This window comes from Girardinichthys multiradiatus, chromosome 15 (genome assembly GCF_021462225.1).
Source record: "Girardinichthys multiradiatus isolate DD_20200921_A chromosome 15, DD_fGirMul_XY1, whole genome shotgun sequence".
Classification (NCBI taxonomy): domain Eukaryota; kingdom Metazoa; phylum Chordata; class Actinopteri; order Cyprinodontiformes; family Goodeidae; genus Girardinichthys; species Girardinichthys multiradiatus.
Genome location: NC_061808.1, coordinates 39,288,934 through 39,312,348, shown reverse-complemented (window position 1 = coordinate 39,312,348; position 23,415 = coordinate 39,288,934). Strand labels below are relative to the sequence as shown.

General features: G+C 38.3%; 1 protein-coding gene across 2 annotated transcripts in view; it reads left to right on the top strand.

Annotated features, from left to right (window-relative positions):
- The first annotated feature begins 4,357 nt into the window (after positions 1 to 4,357).
- sass6 (SAS-6 centriolar assembly protein) overlaps positions 4,358 to 23,415 on the top strand; it is an 88,065-nt gene continuing 69,007 nt past the window's right edge. Inside the window, exons 1-6 of one of the 2 annotated variants that reach the window (XM_047387051.1) lie at positions 4,358 to 4,544; positions 17,291 to 17,345; positions 17,493 to 17,572; positions 17,657 to 17,761; positions 19,474 to 19,642; positions 23,032 to 23,109. In XM_047387051.1, the coding sequence (XP_047243007.1) occupies positions 4,483 to 4,544; positions 17,291 to 17,345; positions 17,493 to 17,572; positions 17,657 to 17,761; positions 19,474 to 19,642; positions 23,032 to 23,109 (549 nt within the window). In that variant the 5' untranslated portion in view covers positions 4,358 to 4,482. The remainder of the gene's footprint in view (positions 4,545 to 17,290; positions 17,346 to 17,492; positions 17,573 to 17,656; positions 17,762 to 19,473; positions 19,643 to 23,031; positions 23,110 to 23,415) is intronic. The other variant, XM_047387052.1, reaches the window with a different exon arrangement.

The window sequence follows — 23,415 nt, the reverse complement described above, 5'->3', positions numbered from 1 at the left end:
ACCACAAGCTGGTGTGGTGTGCCTTCCTTCATGAAGGTTGACCACAAGCTGGTGTGGGCATCATCTGGGTTGGACACCACACCGCCGAACCAAACCACTACCAACTAGGGCTGAAAATGTGGGAGAAGAAAGTTTACTAATTTAAAAATGATGAGACAACTGGTTTCCTCTCAATGCCGAACGCAGGGGACGTTTTATTCAGAACACAACACTGAATACATCTTCATACGAAATCCCAAATAATTCCAGCCCTCAGTTCCTACAGGGTGTGTTTTTGACCAACTGAAATCATCATACTCATTTACGTACAACTTTTGGCATCCACAACATAGATTCTCAATCACATTTCCCGGAATACAGTCCAGCAAAACATCTGCAGGAAATCAGACTGGTCTACGTGACAGTTTGCACCATAACAATTTCATCACTTATCTGGACCGCTGAACTCTAATGTCAAAGCGACCTGGCAGGACTCAGGATATCATAATTCTTTCCAGCCTACAAGTGTGCTTCTACAATAACAAGTCCATCAGTCATTTCTCACGCCAAGAAATTCTCCCTAATGTAATCTGTTTCCAGACGGCTTGCATGCTGCTCAGAGTGACCCTTCCCTTATTCCCAGAAGTGCCCCGCAAGAAAGCCACACTGAAACCTACTTCCCCCAAAAAACAACTCAGGTCAGCACAGATCCTCCAAAAGCACTGTTATTTTCCTCTTCTGAATCAATAAATGAGACTTTTCTGGAACCTTTTAAAGATGTTCAGGCCCCTGGGATGTGTTTTAGCCTGACCACACTTCAGAGGAAGAGGCAGTGGTAAGTCATCTGCACAACAAATACCACAATACATTTATAACATCAATCTTTTACAACTTATTTTAAAGAATTAAAGCATTACTTTGTTATCCAATTGTTTTTGTTTAAAGGAAAGGCCTGTGAACAGTGTAAGCTGAGGAGACACAAACACAAATTGTAACAATGAAATACTTCAATTTGGTTCTCATTGTGTAATTATTTCATCAGTGCACTATTCAAAACAAATTAATACTTTAAATGTGTTTTAATATAAATAATAAAGTCCTTCATTACATGTGTTGAAAAAAATTGCTGAATGAGACAGAGATATCCTGAAAGTATGTAACAGTTCTATTAAATGAAAATAAATATTTCATGGATTACAAAGCTAAAAAGATTTCTTCTAAAATACTTCCCAACAAATAAATCTCTAAGATATTGGAGAGTTTCACAGTGGATATTAACCACTTTTATTATTTCAGTGAGTTACACAATGAAACAGTTTGTTAGCAATGTATATATGCCAGAATGTTTTGAACTGATGTACAACATTATGTTACACAGAAAAATGGAAAATAACTAAGTTTTAAGAGAAAAGCAACATGTTATTTTTTTTAGAATGGACAAAGAATTATACCATTAAGATTTTACTGCTACTTGTACCGAATTCAAACTGTAAACACATACATATGTAAACACACCCACCCACATGCTTTCAGTAAGTCTTTTTAACTAGCAACCTTCCAATAACGGCTTGTGACCTTAAATGACTTTAGCAGTATTGCTATGGTATTATTATCCATTGTTTTCCTATATCTTAACTATGCATGACTCTTGTTCGTTACAAATGTTTATTAACTGATCATTTGTTCTCTTTCCTATAAAGGTTGCTAAATCCTCCCTATTTACCTTCTCCCTGTCATTCCTTCTAGATGTGAATCCTTGTAACAAAATGTGGTTTTCACCATGTTTCCTGAATTAATATTGTATAAGGCAATATCTTTAAGTTTTCATCAGTTTGAAAGTTTGTTGGTAATAAAAAAATATAAAAGAAATGGTTTTGAATTGAAAATAAAGGTAATGATTATAACTGGTCACTAATAGTAACAGTACCCTATGTCACCATGGCTAATATATTATGGTAAATAAAACAGTGAAAATAAAACCAAATTCAGATATTAATGAATGGATAACAATTTTGTAATAATTTTCATACATACTGAATACTGAACAATTAAAACATGTATACTGCCAAGTTGTCTGTGTATACAGCAGAGATAATGGTATTTAATAAAATTTGCAATGGGTTAAGGACGTAAGACCAGATAGAGTAGTTTGTTGATCAGACTCATCTGGATTTTTTTTAAGCTTAACAAATATGAAATCAGTTAGAGAAGATTTGTCCTTGGAATCTAAATCTATTCAGGCTGGAAGAAATTGGAATTTATGTACAATTTTACTGGAATACCTGCATATGTTGGAAATAAAGGAGAATAACGAAAAGTTCTTGAAATAAAAATGTTGTTATTAAAACTAAAAAAGTTAGAAATCTGGCAAAAAATATGGAATGACAATCATAAAGGTTGAAAATACGACACAATGTAAAGGTCAATTAAAAATCCCCAAAATGGAGGAAGAAACAGAAGAGAGCAGATAGTTATATGCAGATTAAGATTTAACCATACTGGGTTAAATCAAATTCCACAAATTCAAAGAAAGATTCAGTCACCACTCTGTTGCCATTGTGATAGTAAATATAGAGGTTCACAATATGTATAAGGAAAAATTTTATTATTACAAAAGGGGAAAGTACTCAGAAAAGGATTTCATTTATAACGTGTCTTTGGTACACTTCGCTACATATCTGCAGGTCCTTCTCAAAATATTAGCATATTGTGATAAAGTTCATTATTTTCCATAATGTCATGATAAAAATTTAACATTCATATATTTTAGATTCATTGCACACTAACTGAAATATTTCAGGTCTTTTATTGTCTTAATACAGATGATTTTGGCATACAGCTCATGAAAACCCAAAATTCCTATCTCACAAAATTAGCATATCATTAAAAGGGTCTCTAAACGAGCTATGAACCTAATCATCTGAATCAACGAGTTAACTCTAAACACCTGCAAAAGATTCCTGAGGCCTTTAAAACTCCCAGCTTGGTTCATCACTCAAAACCCCAATCATGGGTAAGACTGCCGACCTGACTGCTGTCCAGAAGGCCACTATTGACACCCTCAAGCAAGAGGGTAAAACACAGAAAGACATTTCTGAACGAATAGGCTGTTCCCAGAGTGCTGTATCAAAGCACCTCAGTGGGAAGTCTGTGGGAAGGAAAAAGTGTGGCAGAAAACGCTGCACAACGAGAAGAGGTGACCGGACCCTGAGGAAGATTGTGGAGAAGGGCCGATTCCAGACCTTGGGGGACCTGCGGAAGCAGTGGACTGAGTCTGGAGTAGAAACATCCAGAGCCACCGTGCACAGGCGTGTGCAGGAAATGGGCTACAGGTGCCGCATTCCCCAGGTCAAGCCACTTTTGAACCAGAAACAGCGGCAGAAGCACCAGACCTGGGCTACAGAGAAGCACTGGACTGTTGCTCAGTGGTCCAAAGTACTTTTTTCGGATGAAAGCAAATTCTGCATGTCATTCGGAAATCAAGGTGCCAGAGTCTGGAGGAAGACTGGGGAGAAGGAAATGCCAAAATGCCAGAAGTCCAGTGTCAAGTACCCACAGTCAGTGATGGTCTGGGGTGCCGTGTCAGCTGCTGGTGTTGGTCCACTGTGTTTTATCAAGGGCAGGGTCAATGCAGCTAGCTATCATGAGATTTTGGAGCACTTCATGCTTCCATCTGCTGAAAAGCTTTATGGAGATGAAGATTTCATTTTTCAGCACGACCTGGCACCTGCTCACAGTGCCAAAACCACTGGTAAATGGTTTACTGACCATGGTATCACTGTGCTCAATTGGCCTGCCAACTCTCCTGACCTGAACCCCATAGAGAATCTGTGGGATATTGTGAAGAGAACGTTGAGAGACTCAAGACCCAACACTCTGGATGAGCTAAAGGCCGCTATCGAAGCATCCTGGGCCTCCATAAGACCTCAGCAGTGCCACAGGCTGATTGCCTCCATGCCACGCCGCATTGAAGCAGTCATTTCTGCAAAAGGATTCCCGACCAAGTATTGAGTGCATAACTGTACATGATTATTTGAAGGTTGACGTTTTTTGTATTAAAAACACTTTTCTTTTATTGGTCGGATGAAATATGCCAATTTTGTGAGATAGGAATTTTGGGTTTTCATGAGTTGTATGCCAAAATCATCCGTATTAAGACAATAAAAGACCTGAAATATTTCAGTTAGTGTGCAATGAATCTAAAATATATGAATGTTAAATTTTCATCATTACATTATGGAAAATAATGAACTTTATCACAATATGCTAATATTTTGAGAAGGACCTGTAGTCTGGACTGTATTCTAGAATTTGCTTTTTAAAGTATGTCTTACACACTCCTGTGCGGTAGGTGGCGGTACACACCGTAACAGAAAAATATAATGAAGAAGCTATGCAATCAGTTGACTTCTGAAAGCGGCAAAGCTCCAGGAAATAAAGCAACTGAGCCAGTTATTCTTTACTTCTTTCATTCGGCGACTTTTGAGTTTAAACCTCGCCAACATGGAGGAACTGTTCAACAAAATCTTACAGGTTCATGTGAGACATAAGGACTTCGAGGAGAGGTAAGCTAACTCCGCCGATCTAAGGTCCGTCAAAATCGGTGTGTGTTGAAATGAGTCTCTCCTTTCAACAGGTTCCTCGTCTGCTTCGTGTCTACCTTGCGCTTAACGGCCAGCTTTAAATCATTGGTGCATTCAAGTGCAGTCCATACTGAAATAACTGCAGAGTGATTTTTTTCCCCCCTGAATCGTCACCAAGTTCTTAATCAATATATCCTTAACAACATTCTAGTACATTCCCAGCCTTACTGTTCGTTCAACTGAACAAAAATTGGTTTTGTATTTCCCTTGAAATGTAATTGGCGTATTGCAGTATTTGGTGTAAGCCACCAAATACTGCATCCAAGCAGTCCTTGACTATATTGAGATTTTGCACATATTAATTTTACGATGATGATTCAATATGTTATACTGGTCTAGTAATAAGTGAACAGAAGTGTTACACTAGATATTTGCTGTGCATTTGATTCTGAAATTCCACATCAGGTGGCGTACTCTCACTCTGAGGAGGAATGTGTCTGTGACAACCGATACTTTTCTTCTAGTGTCGATTGGAGGCAGCGTTTTCGTATTGAACCTGATTTTATTTTGAATCTGATTTAGAAGAAATTTTGAGTGAAGTGTAGATAGAGGTGGTCAACAGTTTTATTTTATTGATAGCATGATCAATATAGTGGAAAATGTAGGTGATGTTCATTTTTTATAGACTTAATTTTGAAATTTCTTGTCAAATTTGATTGAAACTTTTGGAGTGGTATCTAGAGCAGTTCTGGTCTTAACCTAACTGTTTTATCAAAATTCCACTTTTCTTTTACTGACATAATTAAGATGGAAGGTCAGTAATGGAATACTGAAGAACTCCACTTTTCACTTTTACTACCTTCAGCATCTTTAATCTGCTCTAGTGTTAAAACCATAAAACCTGGACTCTTCAAACCTGGGTTGGACTGTTCTACAATAGTAGCAGAATCTTTTAAACCCAGTCTGTGAATTGTGAAATCTTTATGATGAAATCTTTATGACGAAGTTCTTCTGCAGCTTTTTCAGCATCAAGACAGGTCAAAATCCTTCAAACCCATTTTTCCTTACATGCTCTAAATGTTACGTAAACACAGAGCAGAATTTAAAGAGCAGGTTCCAATGTGTGTGTGTTTATGTCAATGTCTGATTCTTTTATAGTTATTGTGGGTTGAAATTGTTAGATTATAAAAGTACTTTTTATCAGCACTGTAGGTTGTTGATAAACAGACTGATCCTTTATTAACAAATAACATTTTGCAAATCTTTGCTGTGGTGGGGTTTAACTTTTTTCTGATTTTCTCTTTCAAATAAAATTCATACATGACAGATATAACCTTAAGTCAGACAGAGATCTCTATTCAAAATGTACAAGATTAATATTATGCTCCTTCAATCTTTTTACTCCTACTGTGACCAATCAGAGATCATTTGTAACTCCCTTTCCTTAACTGGTTCATAGTGGACATGATGATGGCGAGCTATTTTACTTTGAAAAGACGGTCACGCTTTAAGAATTGCACTTGGATGTCTGGTGAAAGTTGATATTGCTGAAGTGAATTAGACTTTTCTTTATATATTTCAAGTGTTTATTCCTGTGAATTTGGATGATTCTGGCTTACAGCTAATGTAAATCAGAATATTTAAATATTAGTTCATGCCAACAGAAATGTTATGGCTAATAATCATGGGAAATAAATGAGCTCTTCATACTTTACAGAGGGTATACAATTTACATATAAACATTATAGGAAGTTTTGTTTTTAACACTTATTTATTTCTAAAACCAAAAAAAAAAAAAGAACAAACACAACACAGAGTTGCTGTAGTTATGGTAAAAGCAAAGGTTTGAAAAGCTTAAAGGGGTATTATTATTTCTAGTTGAATGCAAGTTCTCCTTTAATGTGCCTGTGACATTGAATTTTCATGATAAATCCAATTATGTTTATGGAAAGGAAACATTGATACAGTATTTTAAAAAGTAAATTCATGCCACTGAAATGAACGGTTGTTGAGATATATGGTCATGGATTTCACTAAAAAGCCATTTCCAGACTACTCCTTTGCGATTTTGTTGCGCTCTTTTATGACGTCAGAGGGGAACCCCCTGACTGCTGCTACAATGGCCAGCAACACAGACAGTAGGGAAGAATCGGATGTTTCTTTAGATATATTTCAGTCACTATCACAGAGAGATGCAACAGAGTCAGGAGAAGAATGTCAGCTTTCATCAGATGGCAGACCACATATGCTGCGACGTGCGGATGGCCATCTAATTCGACCAGAATCTATTTTTGGATATGCCAGAGTCAATAAGCATGAATCATACCGCACCACCAGGACACAGAATGAGCAAAACATCTGCATTTTCCAAAAATAATTCACTACAGACAGACTAGATTTTGGTATATAAATAAATACACGCATATATTTATATATACACGTGTATGTATTAGCAGTTGTTTACATTAGATCAGTTACTAAACCAAGCAATTCAAAATTAAATACACCAAAATAAGCAACAAATATAGCTTCGCTGCACTCAGTGAACTCACCTATTGTAGATGGATGCATAAAACAAAAAACGAAGCAGTTTGGTTCTTGGAGCTCCCCCAGGCTTCGGACCGGACCGGAGTGGAGCAGATGCAGTGTAAATCCAAGGTTACAGCATGTATATACAGCACTGAGTAAAACAACCAGAGGTGAAGTGAGCAGCAGCAACAGATGATTCAAGATCTAAAGACACTACTGGGTGGGTAATTTTTTAACTCTATATTAGAATCTTTAGAGAAATATTTATTTAAATATATCAGATGTGTGTGTAATTTATCTTATTTTAATATAATAATTTCGCATAATTATTATTATTAATAAAAATAAGAAATTCAGATTTTTAATTATTAACAATAACTGCCGAGTATCTAAATGTACTTTTGCAACAAGGAAGTTTTCTTACCTGCTGAGCCTTGTTCCGTTCAGCAACAGCAGCAACAACCTTTTCTTTGGCGATCTTTTCCCATCAGATGCTCTGCACAGCGTGGTAGACTCTGCTTCAACATTCTCTGTCTGTAAAATATCCCGACCTCTGAAATCATTTCTCTGGTGAATTCAGAGGTTTGTTGTTCGAACCAGTTTGCTGAGTAGTCCTCCGATCACAATAGGCTGTGCTTGGTGGGACCAGTCCATCTGTCCCTCATCAGTTTTCCACCTCTGATCCAGGCAGCTCTGATCCTCTTCACTTGAGGAAAGTAGTGCAGACTAATGGCTGCTGTCGCAGTATTGCTGCCACCACCAGCAATGCACCATTTCACCAGATTAACGCTTTGTGTAACTCAACTTGGCTTCTACCTGAACAGTTTTCTTATTGACGGTCACACAATGAATGACCGGAGACTGCCCCTCTGACGTCACTTCCTGGCGACATTGAACTTGCAAAGTATAACAATGAAATATGCCTATTTTGTCAAACAATTGTCTTTAATCACATCTTTAATGCTAATATGTCAATTGCTGCCCAAGTTCTTAAATATTAAGATGTTTCCTTTCAATATCTGCATTTGAGTGAAAAGCAGGTCACAGACTTTTCAATGGTGCGTTCAGACTGACTGCAAATGACACAACAGAAGCGAGTGATTTACAAGTTAACCCTATGTAGAAGTGCGTTCAGGAGCGAAGCGATAAAAACGATGCGATTAGGGCGAATAGAGTGAAGTGAGAGGGAAGCAAAACCCGCGATGGATGCAAAGAAAATTTCGCTGGAGTTCAAAAATCTGAACTTTTCTGTCAATTCGCATCGTGAATCTGTCAGTGCAATCCCTGCAAAGAAATAAGGGAAAACAATACCTGTAATCCACAAACATCTGTCAAAATTAGGTGAGATCTTGCCATGTAATCCATGCAGCATTTATTAACTGCTCACAGATAAATCAATAAAAATTTAAATATAATATAATATAAAATTAAAATGTAATCCATGCAGCAATTATTAAAATACACAGTTGAAGCAGTAAAGAGTGAAACAAGCATGTTCTCACATTCTGAGACTCAGAGACTGGAGAGCCCTGTGTGGAGTCACATATAACTGTCTTATCTTTTGCAGAAGTATGAACAAAAAATGTAATCAAGGAAATGATGTATGATTTTCTATTTTCTACAAGTATTAAATGAAATGAATGATCTTTATCAAGTTAAAACACATATGATTGAAATATGATTGAGAACTGATAGTTAAAATAAAAAACATTAAGGTTTAGAAATTCTCAATCAGCTATATATGAAAGAGATAATGTTAGTCAGTTGTGATGTATGAATAAAAAGAATGAAGTGATGGTCTTATAACTGTGTCTAAAGTAAACGTAACTAAAAGTTTGAGCAGCACTGATGTAAGAATTAAAGCCTCTGTTTAAGAGGAAGTGTAATGTTGAGTGAGACAGGAATAGAGCAGATTTTCAGGAATTTGGGAAGTGAAAGCTATAGCTTACAGCACAAGGCTGAGGACTGAGGCGAGGGCACAGGTCAGAGGAGAAGTCAAGAGACAGCTCAGGACTGAGGTGATGATGGCATGTCTGATATGGACACGACTCGGGAAATTACAGAGAAAAGATCACCTTATGTCACAGGTGACCAATGGGACAGCCATGGCAACAACCACTGGTCAATAAGCCCAAAGAGTTTGGTGGAAATGCTCTATAAAATGGGCAAGAATAGAGGAACTAGTTGGTTGTTTCCTCGCAGAAGACCAGCGAACAAGATCGGACGGAGAAAGACACTGCGGATGAATCAGAGGACCAGAGACACAGCCCAGCTGATCGACTGCATTAGAAAGAGGATCAACCTGTGTGCCCTGGAAGGACTGTGCCTCAAAATTAAGAATCTGATTTCATCTACGGCCGTTTTATCCAGACAACAGAAGTGAACTTGATCGGTGAACAACTGATTGCTCTAAGTTTCAGGCTTCTGGAAGTCCTGAATCAACCTCAGTTATGCCTCCGGGGGTTCCTTCAAGTCTTCAGCCTCTGGAAGCTACTGTCCTCTGAGACACATGACAACAAAGTTCCTGTTTGACCATCGAAACTTGGAGCATCAGTGCGTGTCCACTTAGAAGAAGAAAACTGAAGATTAAGTCGTATTTCCTTCAAGAAATCACTCGTTATCAGAAGAAACATCCCCATCGGGTGCATGGATGAGCCTCCGTCTTCAAAGCCTCTCCAAACTCACTAGTTTCAGCATCAGGGAAAGACATGTTGAGTTGATTGATTCATTTCTATTATTGAAATTATGTGTTGCCGAATTTAAGCTGTTACTGACCCCTGCAAAAGCGTTACTAATTAAAGCATATACAATTTTAGATAAATTGTGGACATTCAATTATTTGAGTCACCTTATGTTTGGTTTTTCGTTGGTGGTAAAAAGTCTTGTTGCCTGGTTCTAAGAGATTTTAGGAGGTTTTTATAGGTTGCCTTAGCCAAGTTTATTGAAACGGTGCCCTTGGGGCTCATGCCGAGTCACTAAAAGTGACCTAACCCATATACCAAGAGCCAGTTGTAATATTAGGGAATGAGCAGCCGTTAACAGAAGTGACTGTCGAGGAGTGGATGACTGCTGTGGGCTACTCAGTCGTCCAGACCACCAGTTGAAGAAGGCCAAGACTTTGGATGCAGGCTGTGAAGGTTAGGCGTGTCATTTCCCAATACTAGCTTAAACAGAACTTTCAGTAAACCTGCTTAGTAAGATCTTTCAGGTTTAGGGAAGTCCGGACCCGTTGAATGGAGAGCTGGATTGAGCAATCCCCTTAGAAATAAGGACGTAGGAGGGAGGGGTTAGTTCATCGGACAACGAAACATCACATATATAACAAAGACAGAAACATTCATGCACACATAGGATGAAGGAAGGTTTGCTCTAAGAGGTTTGCATGTGGCCTTCACACGAAAGAGACTGGAGAGTTGCTGCTCATATTCCACACGAATTGCTGCTGAAATGTCAGGCGAGCAACAGCATGCGAATGAGGCAAAACATTTGCTGGAATCATCGGTCTAAACGCACCATAAGGAGGTCAGAACGTAAATCACTGGGCAGGTAATCCATCAGGGGCCGCCACAATGCCTTGAAGCTTCAGGGCCTTGAAGGGTCCAGTTTCGCAGAATCCAGCTTCGCAAAATACATTTGCGACTTAAAAATAGTAGTTTTTTGATCAACTAATGTTTTTTTTTTTTTTTACCTCTTTATTTATCTGGGGAAGGCAGCCCCAATAGCCACTGCCCAGGATCTTTACAAACTTTTATCTGTTGCACGTATCTCTTTAGTTACATATTTCCAGAATTTGCACATGGAAGGTCATTCCAAGAAAAAATGAATATATGTTCCAATGCTTGTCCTATATTTTAGGATACAATGTTTATCTGGTGGGATTTATTTGATTAAGAAAATATGGTGTCCTCTGCTGTCTGTGCATTATCTTATATTGTATTTTATTAAATTTAATGCTCAGAAAGAAGGAGTGGGGTAATTTAAAGCAGTTCCCCCACACCTCTTCTCCATAATTCTTCCCTTGGTCTTCCTCCCAATGTCTGAGCACGTTCCCAACACCATGATTAACACATCCTTGCCAAACATTATAGAATCTCGAAATAAAACCCTTATTTAAGGTTAACTTGATAAGGAATTTTTCTATAGGCCCTGGAAGCATGCAAGAGTCCTGCGACACCCTGATGCCAAAAGTCACAAAGTGACGAGTTTCAAGGTAGGCATAGAAATCTTTGAATGAGAGGCTGTTAGGTATTATTTAGTCAACTCAGAGGTAAGAACGATACAGTCAGAGTTACTTGTGACAAGGGTAGCCCACTTTGCAGTGAAACTACAAAGTTTTTGACACCCTATCTCTTTATTTATATGCACAGTTCAACAGACAGTTCAGACAGGGTGTGTGTGTGTGAGACGGAAAGGAGGCTGGTTCACACAGAGATAACAATGATCTCACACACACAGGGAGGAAGGCATAGTGCAGGTGCCTTGCAACACAAGGTTTTTACATGAGTGATAAGTTTTTGCACCCATCCAACAGTCCCTCCTTTTATCACAAGTAAAAACATTTAATATAAAAACGAGTAAGCAAAATACTTTGAATGAGCGAAAACCCACGGACGGTAAACAGATTATATTTTGTGGGAAATACTCATACGGCCCCGCCGCCCTCGGCGACCATTAAAAGTTAAATGTTGATTAATACTTGAAATCATAAAAATAAAAGAATGATACTTGAAATCATAAAAATAAAAGAATAATACTTGAAATCATAAAAATAAAAGAATAATACTTGAAATCATAAAAATAAAAGAATAATACTTGAAATCATAAAAATAAAAGAATAATACTTGAGATCATAAAAATAAAAGAATAATACTTGAAATCATAAAAATAAAAGAATAATACTTGAAATCCTAAAAATAAAAGAATAATACTTGAAATCATAAAAATAAAAGAATAATACTTGAAATCATAAAAATAAAAGAATAATACTTAATGAAAACAGTGAAACATAATAAAGGAATTAAAAATCTGCCCTGTTTATGTCATCATTGTACTTTTTCTCATTTCACTTAAGCAACAACTTCTTTCGATTTTCTGCTGTAAGGTCATTTTATGAAATACAATGTATGAGTACACTCAGGCTTTTGATGTGATTTATTTACAACATGTCATCATAATCGTCCCCTTCATTTTCGTGCATTTCTACCTAGTTCAGTGTTGCATATGCCACCATGAACAATACCAGAAATTCTGTAGGAATGGATGTGCGTCATGTTCTTCCGTCAGTGTTCTGAGATGGGTCCCGTCTGATGTCCATCTCTTCTGGTTCGGTATCACCTCCTGTGGATCCTGCTTTAGATAGAGAAAGAGTCCTGCTACCAGAATTAAGCTCAGGCTTATCAGTCCTGTCCACATGTTACAGAGAGCCATTTTATAATTGGGCGCAGATCAGCTGTTTTCTTCACCGGTTTGAGACGCTGGGCCATCTTTGAACCCGGACTTCCTCTGCTACCCCGTCGGTTGATCTGGCTCCTGTAACGGCAAAACTGGCTTACAGTGGCTTTTATGGATCCAGGAAGGCCTCTCTGCTATTTTCAGAGCTGTGGGCGTTGTTAGGAGTATTTGAAACGGCCCTTTCCACCAAGGAGTGCTCCAATCCTTCCGGTGGAGTGTCTTAATCAGGACCAGGTCTCCAGGCCTCATTCTGTGGGATAGGAGCAGAGATTATCGGCAGACCACTGGACATTTGTTCTTCTTTTGTCTGCAACATTTTATTCATCCACTCAGCTAATGAAGTTTCCTGTTGTGCTTTCTCTATTTCATTCATGTCAGAGGGCAGAGAAAACGGTCTGCCATGTACTATTTCTTTGAGAATACAAATTCACATCAGCAACTTGGTGTCACGTGATCTCAGACTCAGAATATAGTGGGTGGAGTTATACAATGATGTACAGTAGGTGGCAAATGGAAGTAAGACCAGTTTGATTTGGAGTTATTCTCATCCATAATTTAACCAGGGATAGGCATCCGGGCCATGGCCTCCCTGTTTCTTCCATTGTTTTCCTTAATCTTTAACTGAAACCCTAATGCATTAGAACTTAGTTCTATTAATTTATTTACAAAATGAGTTCCATTATCTGACCTTATAATCTGTGGGATACCATATGTGGGGAAGAAATGTGTCACTAGGTTCATCTATTACAACTAGGCAATATTTCTTCCCCCGTGTTTGCAACAAATTATGCATGATCTGCAAAAATGATTTGCATAGTCAGAAATATTTATAGTGTAGCATTAATGCTTTACCAGATGTGACATATTCCCCCCTTGACACGTGGGTCTTCCCAATGTGTCACTGTAGCCGCTGTGTTGTATACATTTTTTGGGAGGATTGGTTTATCTTCTATCTGATAGATGTCATCTTTTTTCTGTGCTCCTTTCTTTAGCCAGGCCTTTATTTCTGTCTTGGGTGCTGACTGTTGGGCGTCTTTCAGCACGTCTGTGTCTATAAATAGCAGATCTGACATTTTCTCTTTAATAGGTTGAAATGAGTTAGTTGTCCTGATTACCCTATTTTGCCAAATCTTAGCATGGTGATGTACTGATCCGAACACGTATTGGCTGTCTGTGTATATAGTAAGTATTTGTCCCTCATGTAATTCACATGCTCTTACTACAGCATATAATTCTGCTGTTTGGGCTGAGCATGTATTGGGTAGAGATTTAGCTTCTATTATCCTATCGATGGTTGTTACTGCATAACCAACTCTATTCTTTCCATATTCATCTTTAGATGCTGAGCCATCTACAAACACAACACATGAATCTGGTATAAGGGTTTGAGAAATGTCTTGTCTGGGTTTGGTGTCTTCTTCAACTTTTGCTTTATAAGAATGTGGTTTTCCATCTTCTGCAGCAGGTATTAGAGTACTTGGATTTAAAGGGCACATCTTTTTAGAGTTATGTTTGGCTGTGATAATAATAGCGATGTCAGTGTGATATGCCTTGCATGTAGCGTCAGGTGCTTCTCTTAATATTCCTGACTTCAACATATCTTGTATTACTGGCTTAGTATCTTCTTCAGCTTCTGGCTTTAAGGGGTATTGACGGACTAATGGCCTTTTTTCAGATATTAGTTTAACCTTGTATGGTGGGAACCCCTTTATAAGCCCTACATCAGTTGATGATTGGGATCACAGTTCAGGTGGGACAGCAGCTAGGGCAGGATGCATGTTGCTCTCTTTGCTCTCAGCTAAGCCCTGTATTTGTCCCTCTGCCTCATCTAAATGTGTCCTTGGATGGACTTTGACTATCCACGCCAGAATGAGCTTCCAGATTCCTGTATTAGGATCCACTTTTGACAGTGTCAGTGCTGTTCCTGCAGAGGTTTAAAGCCTCTGTTTTTCCAAATTCTTATTATTCTTTTTTATCATATTTTATAAAGTAAGTCCTTATTACATTTAAAAATGAGATCACTATTTTTGGTAGTTGCTATTATTATAAATAATGCTTGGTTTAGTTCTTATTAAAAATAAAAAATAAAAACTCACTCACTGATGAACACAAAAAATGAAGGGCATATTATATCTTATAATCTTAGTTTATCTTACCCAGTTTTATAGGTACAACATACAGTTTCAGTCAGCTTTGTATTTAGTTCAAGTAACTAAAGTTTGTTTCAATTAACTAAAGTTTTATCTATTTCAGTCCAGTCCAGTAATTCTGTTAAGGTTCATTTCATCTTATGTTAAGTTTGAGTCTAATTCAATCATTTTGAACCTGACTGGAAAAAGTCTAAACATCTGTTAAAATCTTTTTGTTTTACCATAGAGAACTGACCTAATATTATTATGGTAATGTTGAGGACTCTAATTTTTACATAACATGAAACAGACATTTATTTCACAAAAACAGAAAGTCAAACACAGACATTTGGCCACATGAAAGTTTAAATAACCTGTTTGTAAAAGAATTAGGAAAAATTGAAGACAGATCTATGAACTTTCCTATGGTTATCAGTATTTTTAATACAGGTAGAACCTTTGCTATCTTTATATGATTTTTCGGAAAAGATTCTGGAAACCTTATTAAGATATAAATTTGGCAAAGATCATCAGAACATCAGACCTTTATTAGCGCTTTTAAGGTCCCTCAAAGATGTATTACAATGAAATCCGTCATTCCCATTCACACACATTCACACACTACTTACTTATTTTTCTGTCAGAGTAATTTTTATTTGCAAAAATTTGAACATAATTTGACTTCTATTATTCTTAAAATGCACATTGTTTCCTCATAACCCCTTTTGTTTCCACTAGGTCTGTTTTGAACGCTTCAAATTTTTTTTTTTTATTCACCAAGAATCAATAAGGTGGTCTTAGTGGGTCCACCTTAAAGGTGTTATCTGTTGGGTGTCATGTTATCATTGTCAGGTCAGTGAGGTTCATAAGTCAGTCAGAACTTTGGTCATTTGTTCTGTGCACATAATGTTTCATAGATCCAGTCTATGATTAATCAGCAAAACGTCCACCTATAGGAGAAAAAATGATTGTTAATGAATGAGCTGCATTTCCTAGGAACACTGTCTTCCTCCTGGATGAGCATCACCTGTTGAAAAACTTTCATCATTGTTTGTTTCACATATTCACTCAGATCTTTATATTATACCAGTAGGTGAAGTTGTTAGTATCTCATGTAGACTGACATATACTGTTGCATTTGGAAAGGATCTCAGATTAAATAAACATAGTTAGAGCTTCAATCCAAGTTCATTTTGTGTCTGCAGACTTTAGCCAATTTTTCTTTTCTTTCTTTTTTTTTTTATACATAAAGAGCAAGATTCAAAACATTTTCAAAAGGCAGATTGTGGCAGAATGTAGACAAAACTGCTTATTGATTGACAAAATAACATTCAAGCACACAATCACCATATTAAAAGGCTCTACTTCTAGAGAATCACTAAACTTCTGAGGTCCGGTTTTGGCCCGCGGACCTTGAGTTTGACACATGCAGGGTAGAGTTACAATTTTTTTTTTCAGACCTTTCAGCAGAGACAGGCTTCTGCTGTTTGCAGAAGTTTTATCTTTGTTTTCAGGCAGCTGCATCTCTTTGTCAAGGTCGTTTCACAGAGCTGAAATTTAACTTCTCTCAAAGAGGAAAAATCAAGAATGCAAACAATCTAAGCCAAATATGGAATTATTTCCCTGTAAAATGAATCTTTTGCATTTTATCATGATATTGTTAGTAGTATAACACCATAGAATGATTTTTAAAGCACCTGTTTCTCACTAATGCTTGCCTACAAGATCTTTTACTCTCAGATTACTTCTTTAACAACTCTAGTCATTGTTCACTGGGTTGTCCAGTTGGACAGTTTCCATGTTGTCCACATTGTCACCTCCTCTTTTAACTTCTTTTACCACGTCTTCTAAAACACACTATGCCTCCATGGATTAACATCCTGCAGGGCACTGAACGTTCCCCTGCTCCATCCAGGCGCATCTGAAGTTTGCCAATGACCATCTGGATGATCCAGAGGAGGAATGGGAGATAGTCATGTGGTCTTATGAGACAAAAATAGAGCTTTTTGGTCTAAACCCCACTCGCCTGTTTGGAGAAGGAAGACGTATGAGTACAACCCCAAGAACACCATTCCTACCGTGAAGCATGGAGGTGGAAACATCATTCTTATGGATACTTTTCTGCAAAGGGGACAGGACGACTGCAGGATGAATGGGGCCATGCAGGATAAATGGGGCCATGTATCGGGAGATCTTAGCCAACAGCCTCCTTCCCTTAGTGAGGGCATTGAAGATGGGTTGTGGCTCGGTCTTCCAGCATGACGACACGAAGCACACAGCCAGGGAAATTCCCCACTATAATTTTACTTTTCCAATGTACTGTGTTAATAAGTTAAATCAGTATCAGGTGTGGGCATAAAGGACACTGAAAGTCCATTTAGGAGGCCAAATATAGTATTGGATATTGGAGGCTTATTCTACATCACTTGACAAATATTGTAGTGCTTTGCATTTGTGATTATTACTGAAAATAACAAATTAACAACTACAACTCCAATGTGATCCATCTACAGGTTTAATCACTACTTAAAGATTGGTTTACTTACTCTGAGCTGCATGAAGTACCCATGTAAGCACAGCCAGATAAAAAAAAAGTGGGTAACTTTGTTTCTTTTTCAGGAAAGCAAATATACGTGTCAGTATTGGGCTGACAACCACTCCAGTCCACAGAAAAGTGAGTGGGTCTTTTCATGAAGCATTCCCATCATGCGTTGTTGTTTACAAACTAAGATGGACAATACACTTAAGTATTTATTCATCATTTTGTTCATTGTTTAAATGTTGTGTTTAGTTAATATACTTCTCTTTTGTCAAATATTAGGATCTTCTAGTAAAGTTAACTGATGATACAGACCCATATTTTCTTTTCACTCTTCCCATATCAGAAGAAGATTTCCAAAGGTATGTATTTGCACAGAGAATATCAGAGAGTGTGTTTTAAATTGAAACCTGGACAAATGTTTTCCTTTTTGTGTGTTTGAGTAGTTTGAAGGTGCAGCAGGGCCTGTTGATAGACTTTGCATCATTTCCCCAGAAATTTATTGACCTGCTTAACCTGTGTAGCTTGGAGCAAGACTCAGACAATCCAAGGTATGGACAAATGCTTATAGCTATAAAATCTGAATCAGTTTGTTCACAAAAAACAAAAAAAAAAAACAAAAAAACAAACAAAACAAAAAAAAAAAAAAAAAATATATATATATATATATATATATATATATATATTATATAGTACAGACCATTTCAGGTGACTACCTCTTGAAGCTCATCAACAGAATGCCAACAGTGTGCGTAGCAGTAATCAAAGCAAAAGGTGGCTACTTTGAAGAACCTAGAATATAAGACATATTTTCAGTTGTTTCACACTTTTTTTGTTCAGTATATAATTCCACATGTGTTAATTCATAGTTTTGATGCCTTCACTGTGAAGCTACAATATTCATAGTCATGAAAATAAAGAAAACTCTTTGAATGAAAAGGTGTGTCCAAACCTTTGGTCTGTACTGTATATGTGTGTGTATATATATACAGGGGTTGAACAATGAAACTGAAACACCTGTCATTTTAGTGTGGGAAGTTTCATGGTTAAATTGGACCAGCCTGGTAGCCAGTCTTCATTGATTGCACATTGCATCAGTAAGAGCAGAGTGTGAAGGTTCAATTAGCAGCGTAAGAGCACAGTTTTGCTCAAAATATTGAAATGCACACAACATTATGGGTGACATACCAGAGTTCAAAAGAGGACAAATTGTTGGTGCAGCTCATAAGCTTTAATACAACAAGGTTAAGGCAGTTTGGTGAGAAAAAAAAAAACCATGGCTGCCCAAATCACAGCAGAATTAAATGTGCACCTCAACTCTCCTGTTTCCACCAGAACTGTCCATCGGGAGCTCCACAGGGTCAATGTACACGGCCGGGCTGCTATAGCCAAACCTTTGGTCACTCATGTCAATGCCAAACGTCGGTTTCAATGGTGCAAGGAGCGCAAATCTTGGGCTGTGGACAATGTGAAACATGTATTGTTCTCTGATGAACCCACCTTTACTGTTTTCCCCACATCCGGGAGAGGTACGGTGTGGAGAAGCCCCAAAGAAGCATACCACCCAGACTATTGCATGCCCAGAGTGAAGCATGGTGGTGGATCAGTGATGGTTTGGGCTGCCATATCATGGCATTCCCTTGGCCCAATACTTGTGCTAGATGGGTGCGTCACTGCCAAGGACTACCGAACCATTCTTGAGGACCATGTGCATCCAATGGTTCAAACATTGTATCCGGAAGGCGGTGCCATGTATCAGGAGGACAATGTACCAATACACACAGCAAGACTGGTGAAAGATTGGTTTGATGAACATGAAAGTGAAGTTGAACATCTCCCATGGCCTGCACAGTCACCAGATCTAAATATTATTGAGCCACTTTGTGGTGTTTTGGAGGAGCAAGTCAGGAAACGTTTTCCTCCACCAGTATCACGTAGAGACCTGGCCACTATCCTGCAAGAAGAATGGCTTAAAATCCCTCTGACCACTGTGCAGGACTTGTATATGTCATTCCCAAGATGAATTGACGCTGTATTGGCCGCAAATGGAGGCCCTACACCATACTAATAAATGATTGTGGTCTAAAACCAGGTGTTTCAGTTTCATTGTCCAATCCCTATATATATATATATATATTTATATATATATATATATATATTTATATTTATATATATATATATTTATATTTATATATATATATATTTATATATATATGTATATATATATATATATATTCAAATATATCATGATCTTTGATCGCAGGTTTCTCCTACATTTGACATGGCAGTCTCCAACGATCGAATGCTGTGCCACCTTCAGTGTTGTAGAGACAAATGCTTTCAAGCACCTGAACCACCTGTCTCTGCGGCTTATCCAAGGCTCAGACAAAGAAGTGAAAGATTATTTGGCAGCATGTCTGGCGACTTTGAAGGTGGGTCCTCTCACCATTGTTATAGTGCTCTGTCTCACAGAACCCTGAAATGGGATTAGGGGTGGGTCATGTTTAGACTTTTTTGTTATCTACTGATACGAGATGTAAAATCTGACAGTGCTGTAGACTGTATGATGATGCCAGTTTCTTCTCTGAAGCTGCATTCAGAAATACTGTGTTGCAGCTTTGTTTGTTATGGATGGTTGAGCATGCACTGAAGGTCTAGGCCTATGAAATATATATATGTAGAGCCCATTATCCGTGTTGGTCTAATGAAACGTTTATACACAGTTTAGATGTCGGTTTTTAGTTACGTAAAACAAAAAAAAGCGTTTTCGTCTACAGCGAAACAGAAGGTAAATAGTAATGATGTAGTCAATATTGATTAGTATGAAGCACCATAGAAGTCAAGTAAATGTGTTACTTGCAGACAGAGGTTGAATATGTGTTAAATACAGGTCCTTCTCAAAATATTAGCAATCAGCCTGTGGCACTGCTGAGGTCTTATGGAGGCCCAGGATGCTTCGATAGCGGCCTTTAGCTCATCCAGAGTGTTGGGTCTTGAGTCTCTCAACGTTCTCTTCACAATATCCCACAGATTCTCTATGGGGTTCAGGTCAGGAGAGTTGGCAGGCAGTGGTTTTGGCACTCTGAGCAGGTGCCAGGACGTGCTGAAAAATGAAATCTTCATCTCCATAAAGCTTTTCAGCAGATGGAAGCATGAAGTGCTCCAGAATCTCCTGATAGCTAGCTGCATTGACCCTGCCCTTGATAAAACACAGTGGACCAACACCAGCAGCTGACACGGCAACCCAGACCATCACTGACTGTGGGTACTTGACACTGGACTTCTGGCATTTTGGCATTTCCTTCTCCCCAGTCTTTCTCCAGACTCTGGCACCTTGATTTCTGAATGACATGCAGAATTTGCTTTCATCCGAAAAAAGTACTTTGGACAACTGAGCAACAGTCCAGTGCTGCTTCTCTGTAGCCCAGGTCAGGCGCTTCTGCCGCTGTTTCTGGTTCAAACGTGGCTTGACCTGGGGAATGCGGCACCTGTAACCCATTTCCTGCACACGCCTGTGCACGGTGGCTCTGGATGTTTCTACTCCAGACTCAGTCCACTGCTTCCGCAGGTCCCCCAAGGTCTGGAATCGGCCCTTCTCCACAATCTTCCTCAGGGTCCGGTCACCTCTTCTCGTTGTGCAGCGTTTTCTGCCACACTTTTTCCTTCCCACAGACTTCCCACTGAGGTGCCTTGATACAGCACTCTGGGAACAGCCTATTTGTTCAGAAATTTCTTTCTGTGTCTTACCCTCTTGCTTGAGGGTGTCAATAGTGGCCTTCTGGACAGCAGTCAGGTCGGCAGTCTTACCCATGATTGGGGTTTTGAGTGATGAACCAGGCTGGGAGTTTTAAAGGCCTCAGGAATCTTTTGGAGGTGTTTAGAGTTAACTCGTTGATTCAGATGATTAGGTTCATAGCTCGTTTAGAGACCCTTTTAATGATATGCTAATTTTGTGAAATAGGAATTTTGGGTTTTCATGAGCTGTATGCCAAAATCATCTGTATTAAGACAATAAAAGACCTGAAATATTTCAGTTAGTGTGCAATGAATCTAAAATATATGAATGTTACATTTTCATCATGACATTATGGAAAATAATGAACTTTATCACAATATGCTAATATTTTGAGAAGGACCTGTACATATATTTTGTTATCTATAGTTACACGTACCAATGCTAGAGCTGGTGGTTGACGATATGATGTTCTTTGATCATGAAGGGTTAGAAAATACTGACAAGCTGCTCTAGTAGAGAATTGAGATTAAGTTTCATTTTGCTCCTTTTGTTTCATTTAAAAATAAAAATAATACACTATTTTAGCCAGGATAAAAGGGTTAATGAATAAAATGATCAACATGGTAGTAGTACAGTATTAGTATATTTAAAGATGTCAATTTAATCTATATCTAGAAAGAGTGTAAAGGTCCATATATTCTTACTGAAAATGTCTGGCACAGCCCTGCCGGTTCGGTGCAGCCCTGCCGGTTTGGTACGCAGGTTTAGCAAATGAATACAGCCTTGTTTTCTACCTGAACACATGCAGAATGTTTCTGTGTGGAACTAAATGCTCAATGCAAGGCTCTGTAGGGCAACTTTAAAAAGTGACTTCCAAAACAAAACTGAAAGGACTCCCAGCTATCACTAAACTCTGCTGTTTGGGAACGTTTCATTTTTTTTTAAGCTACATTGGAGAATAAAAGATGGACGGAACCAGAACTTTAAGTCAGCGTACACATGCAGCATTCAACCAGTCCAAAATGGTGCTAGCATATGAGATGCAGCAAGATGCATCTGAGATACATTCAAGTCCATCTGGTACACTGGACTGTCAAAACATAAGCACAACTCAAGAGTGATTTCAAACATTTTATTCAAACATTCAATTTAATAGTGACCACTTTTTATTTGTTTTTCTTGAGTCGAGCCAAAGATGCCCTGAACCGTGATTTTGTTTACTGTTACACCCCTAATATTTAGTGAAAGCACGGTCCAAATAGTTTTCTGATCGTCCATTTACCTTCTCAGACATGTTGCAGCAGATGCAGGCAGAAGGCAGTGAAAGTGAGGTACAGATATTTGAACAAAGGGTTACATGTAGCTAAACTTTGGACCTTACAACTCCACAAGGCTTTTTCAAGACGTTTTGTTCTTACCTCATGCAGAGGGAAACTAAAGGAGCTCTCTCTGCTCCAGCTGGTACTATATGTCTAGTGGCACATTTGTAAACATTTATCTGGATGCTGTGGTTTGTCTGGTTATCAGCTCATCAGATTTGTTGAACTACCAGCATTGCGTTAGAGGGTCGGATTATATTTGGCAGAGCAGCCAAAATGATAGCACGCGGGCTCGATTTACAGTCCACCCCTAGTTAGAGAGTAAATATTTGTTGTAAATACTGAAATAATTATCTTATATTATTGTTCTGCTTACTGTTTTGATTATACAGTATCTTGGTCTTTTATTGCTCTTGAGCGTTGCTTTTTGTTTTATCCTAATGTGTTCAAATGAACTGCCAATCCAAACCATCTTACAAGATGTTTAGGATAGAAAAAGTTTAAATCTAAAATATCCATTTATCCCTGTACCTTGTCCTTTTAATTTAAGTTAAATTAAATTAAAATTCTGCAGAAAAGATATTAATGCAATACAAATAAGGATGATGAATCTTGTTCACTGCGATGGACTGGTGACTTGTCCAGGGTGTACCCTGCCTCTCGCCCATAGACTGCTGGAGATAGGCACCAGCTCCCCCGCGACCCACTATGGAATAAGCGGTAGAAAATGACTGACTGACTGAGTCTTGTTCACTGAATGTTGCAGACGGAAAAGCTGGCTGTAGACATGAAGCTCAAGGAGACTGAAGATGATCTGTCCCGGCAGCTGAGTTATACTCAACAGGTCAGTGTTTTTTGCTTTTTGTTTGGAGTGTTTGTCAGTCAAACATTTTCACGATCTTTACACTGGGAAAGCTGTTTTGGTGATTTTTGTCAAATAATAAAGGGACCACTGACTGCTAGATTTAAGTGACTCAGACTAGGTCTTGTTCCTCTAACTCAATATTTCTCAATTAGTGTGGCGCATCCCCCTGGGAGGCGTGTTTAGGATTCAATTGAGGTGTGAGAGGCAAGGTGGATTCAACTGTCCTTATTCGTACTTAAACGATAAACAAGCCTCTAGTCACTACGTGGCAGCAGTGCTCTAACA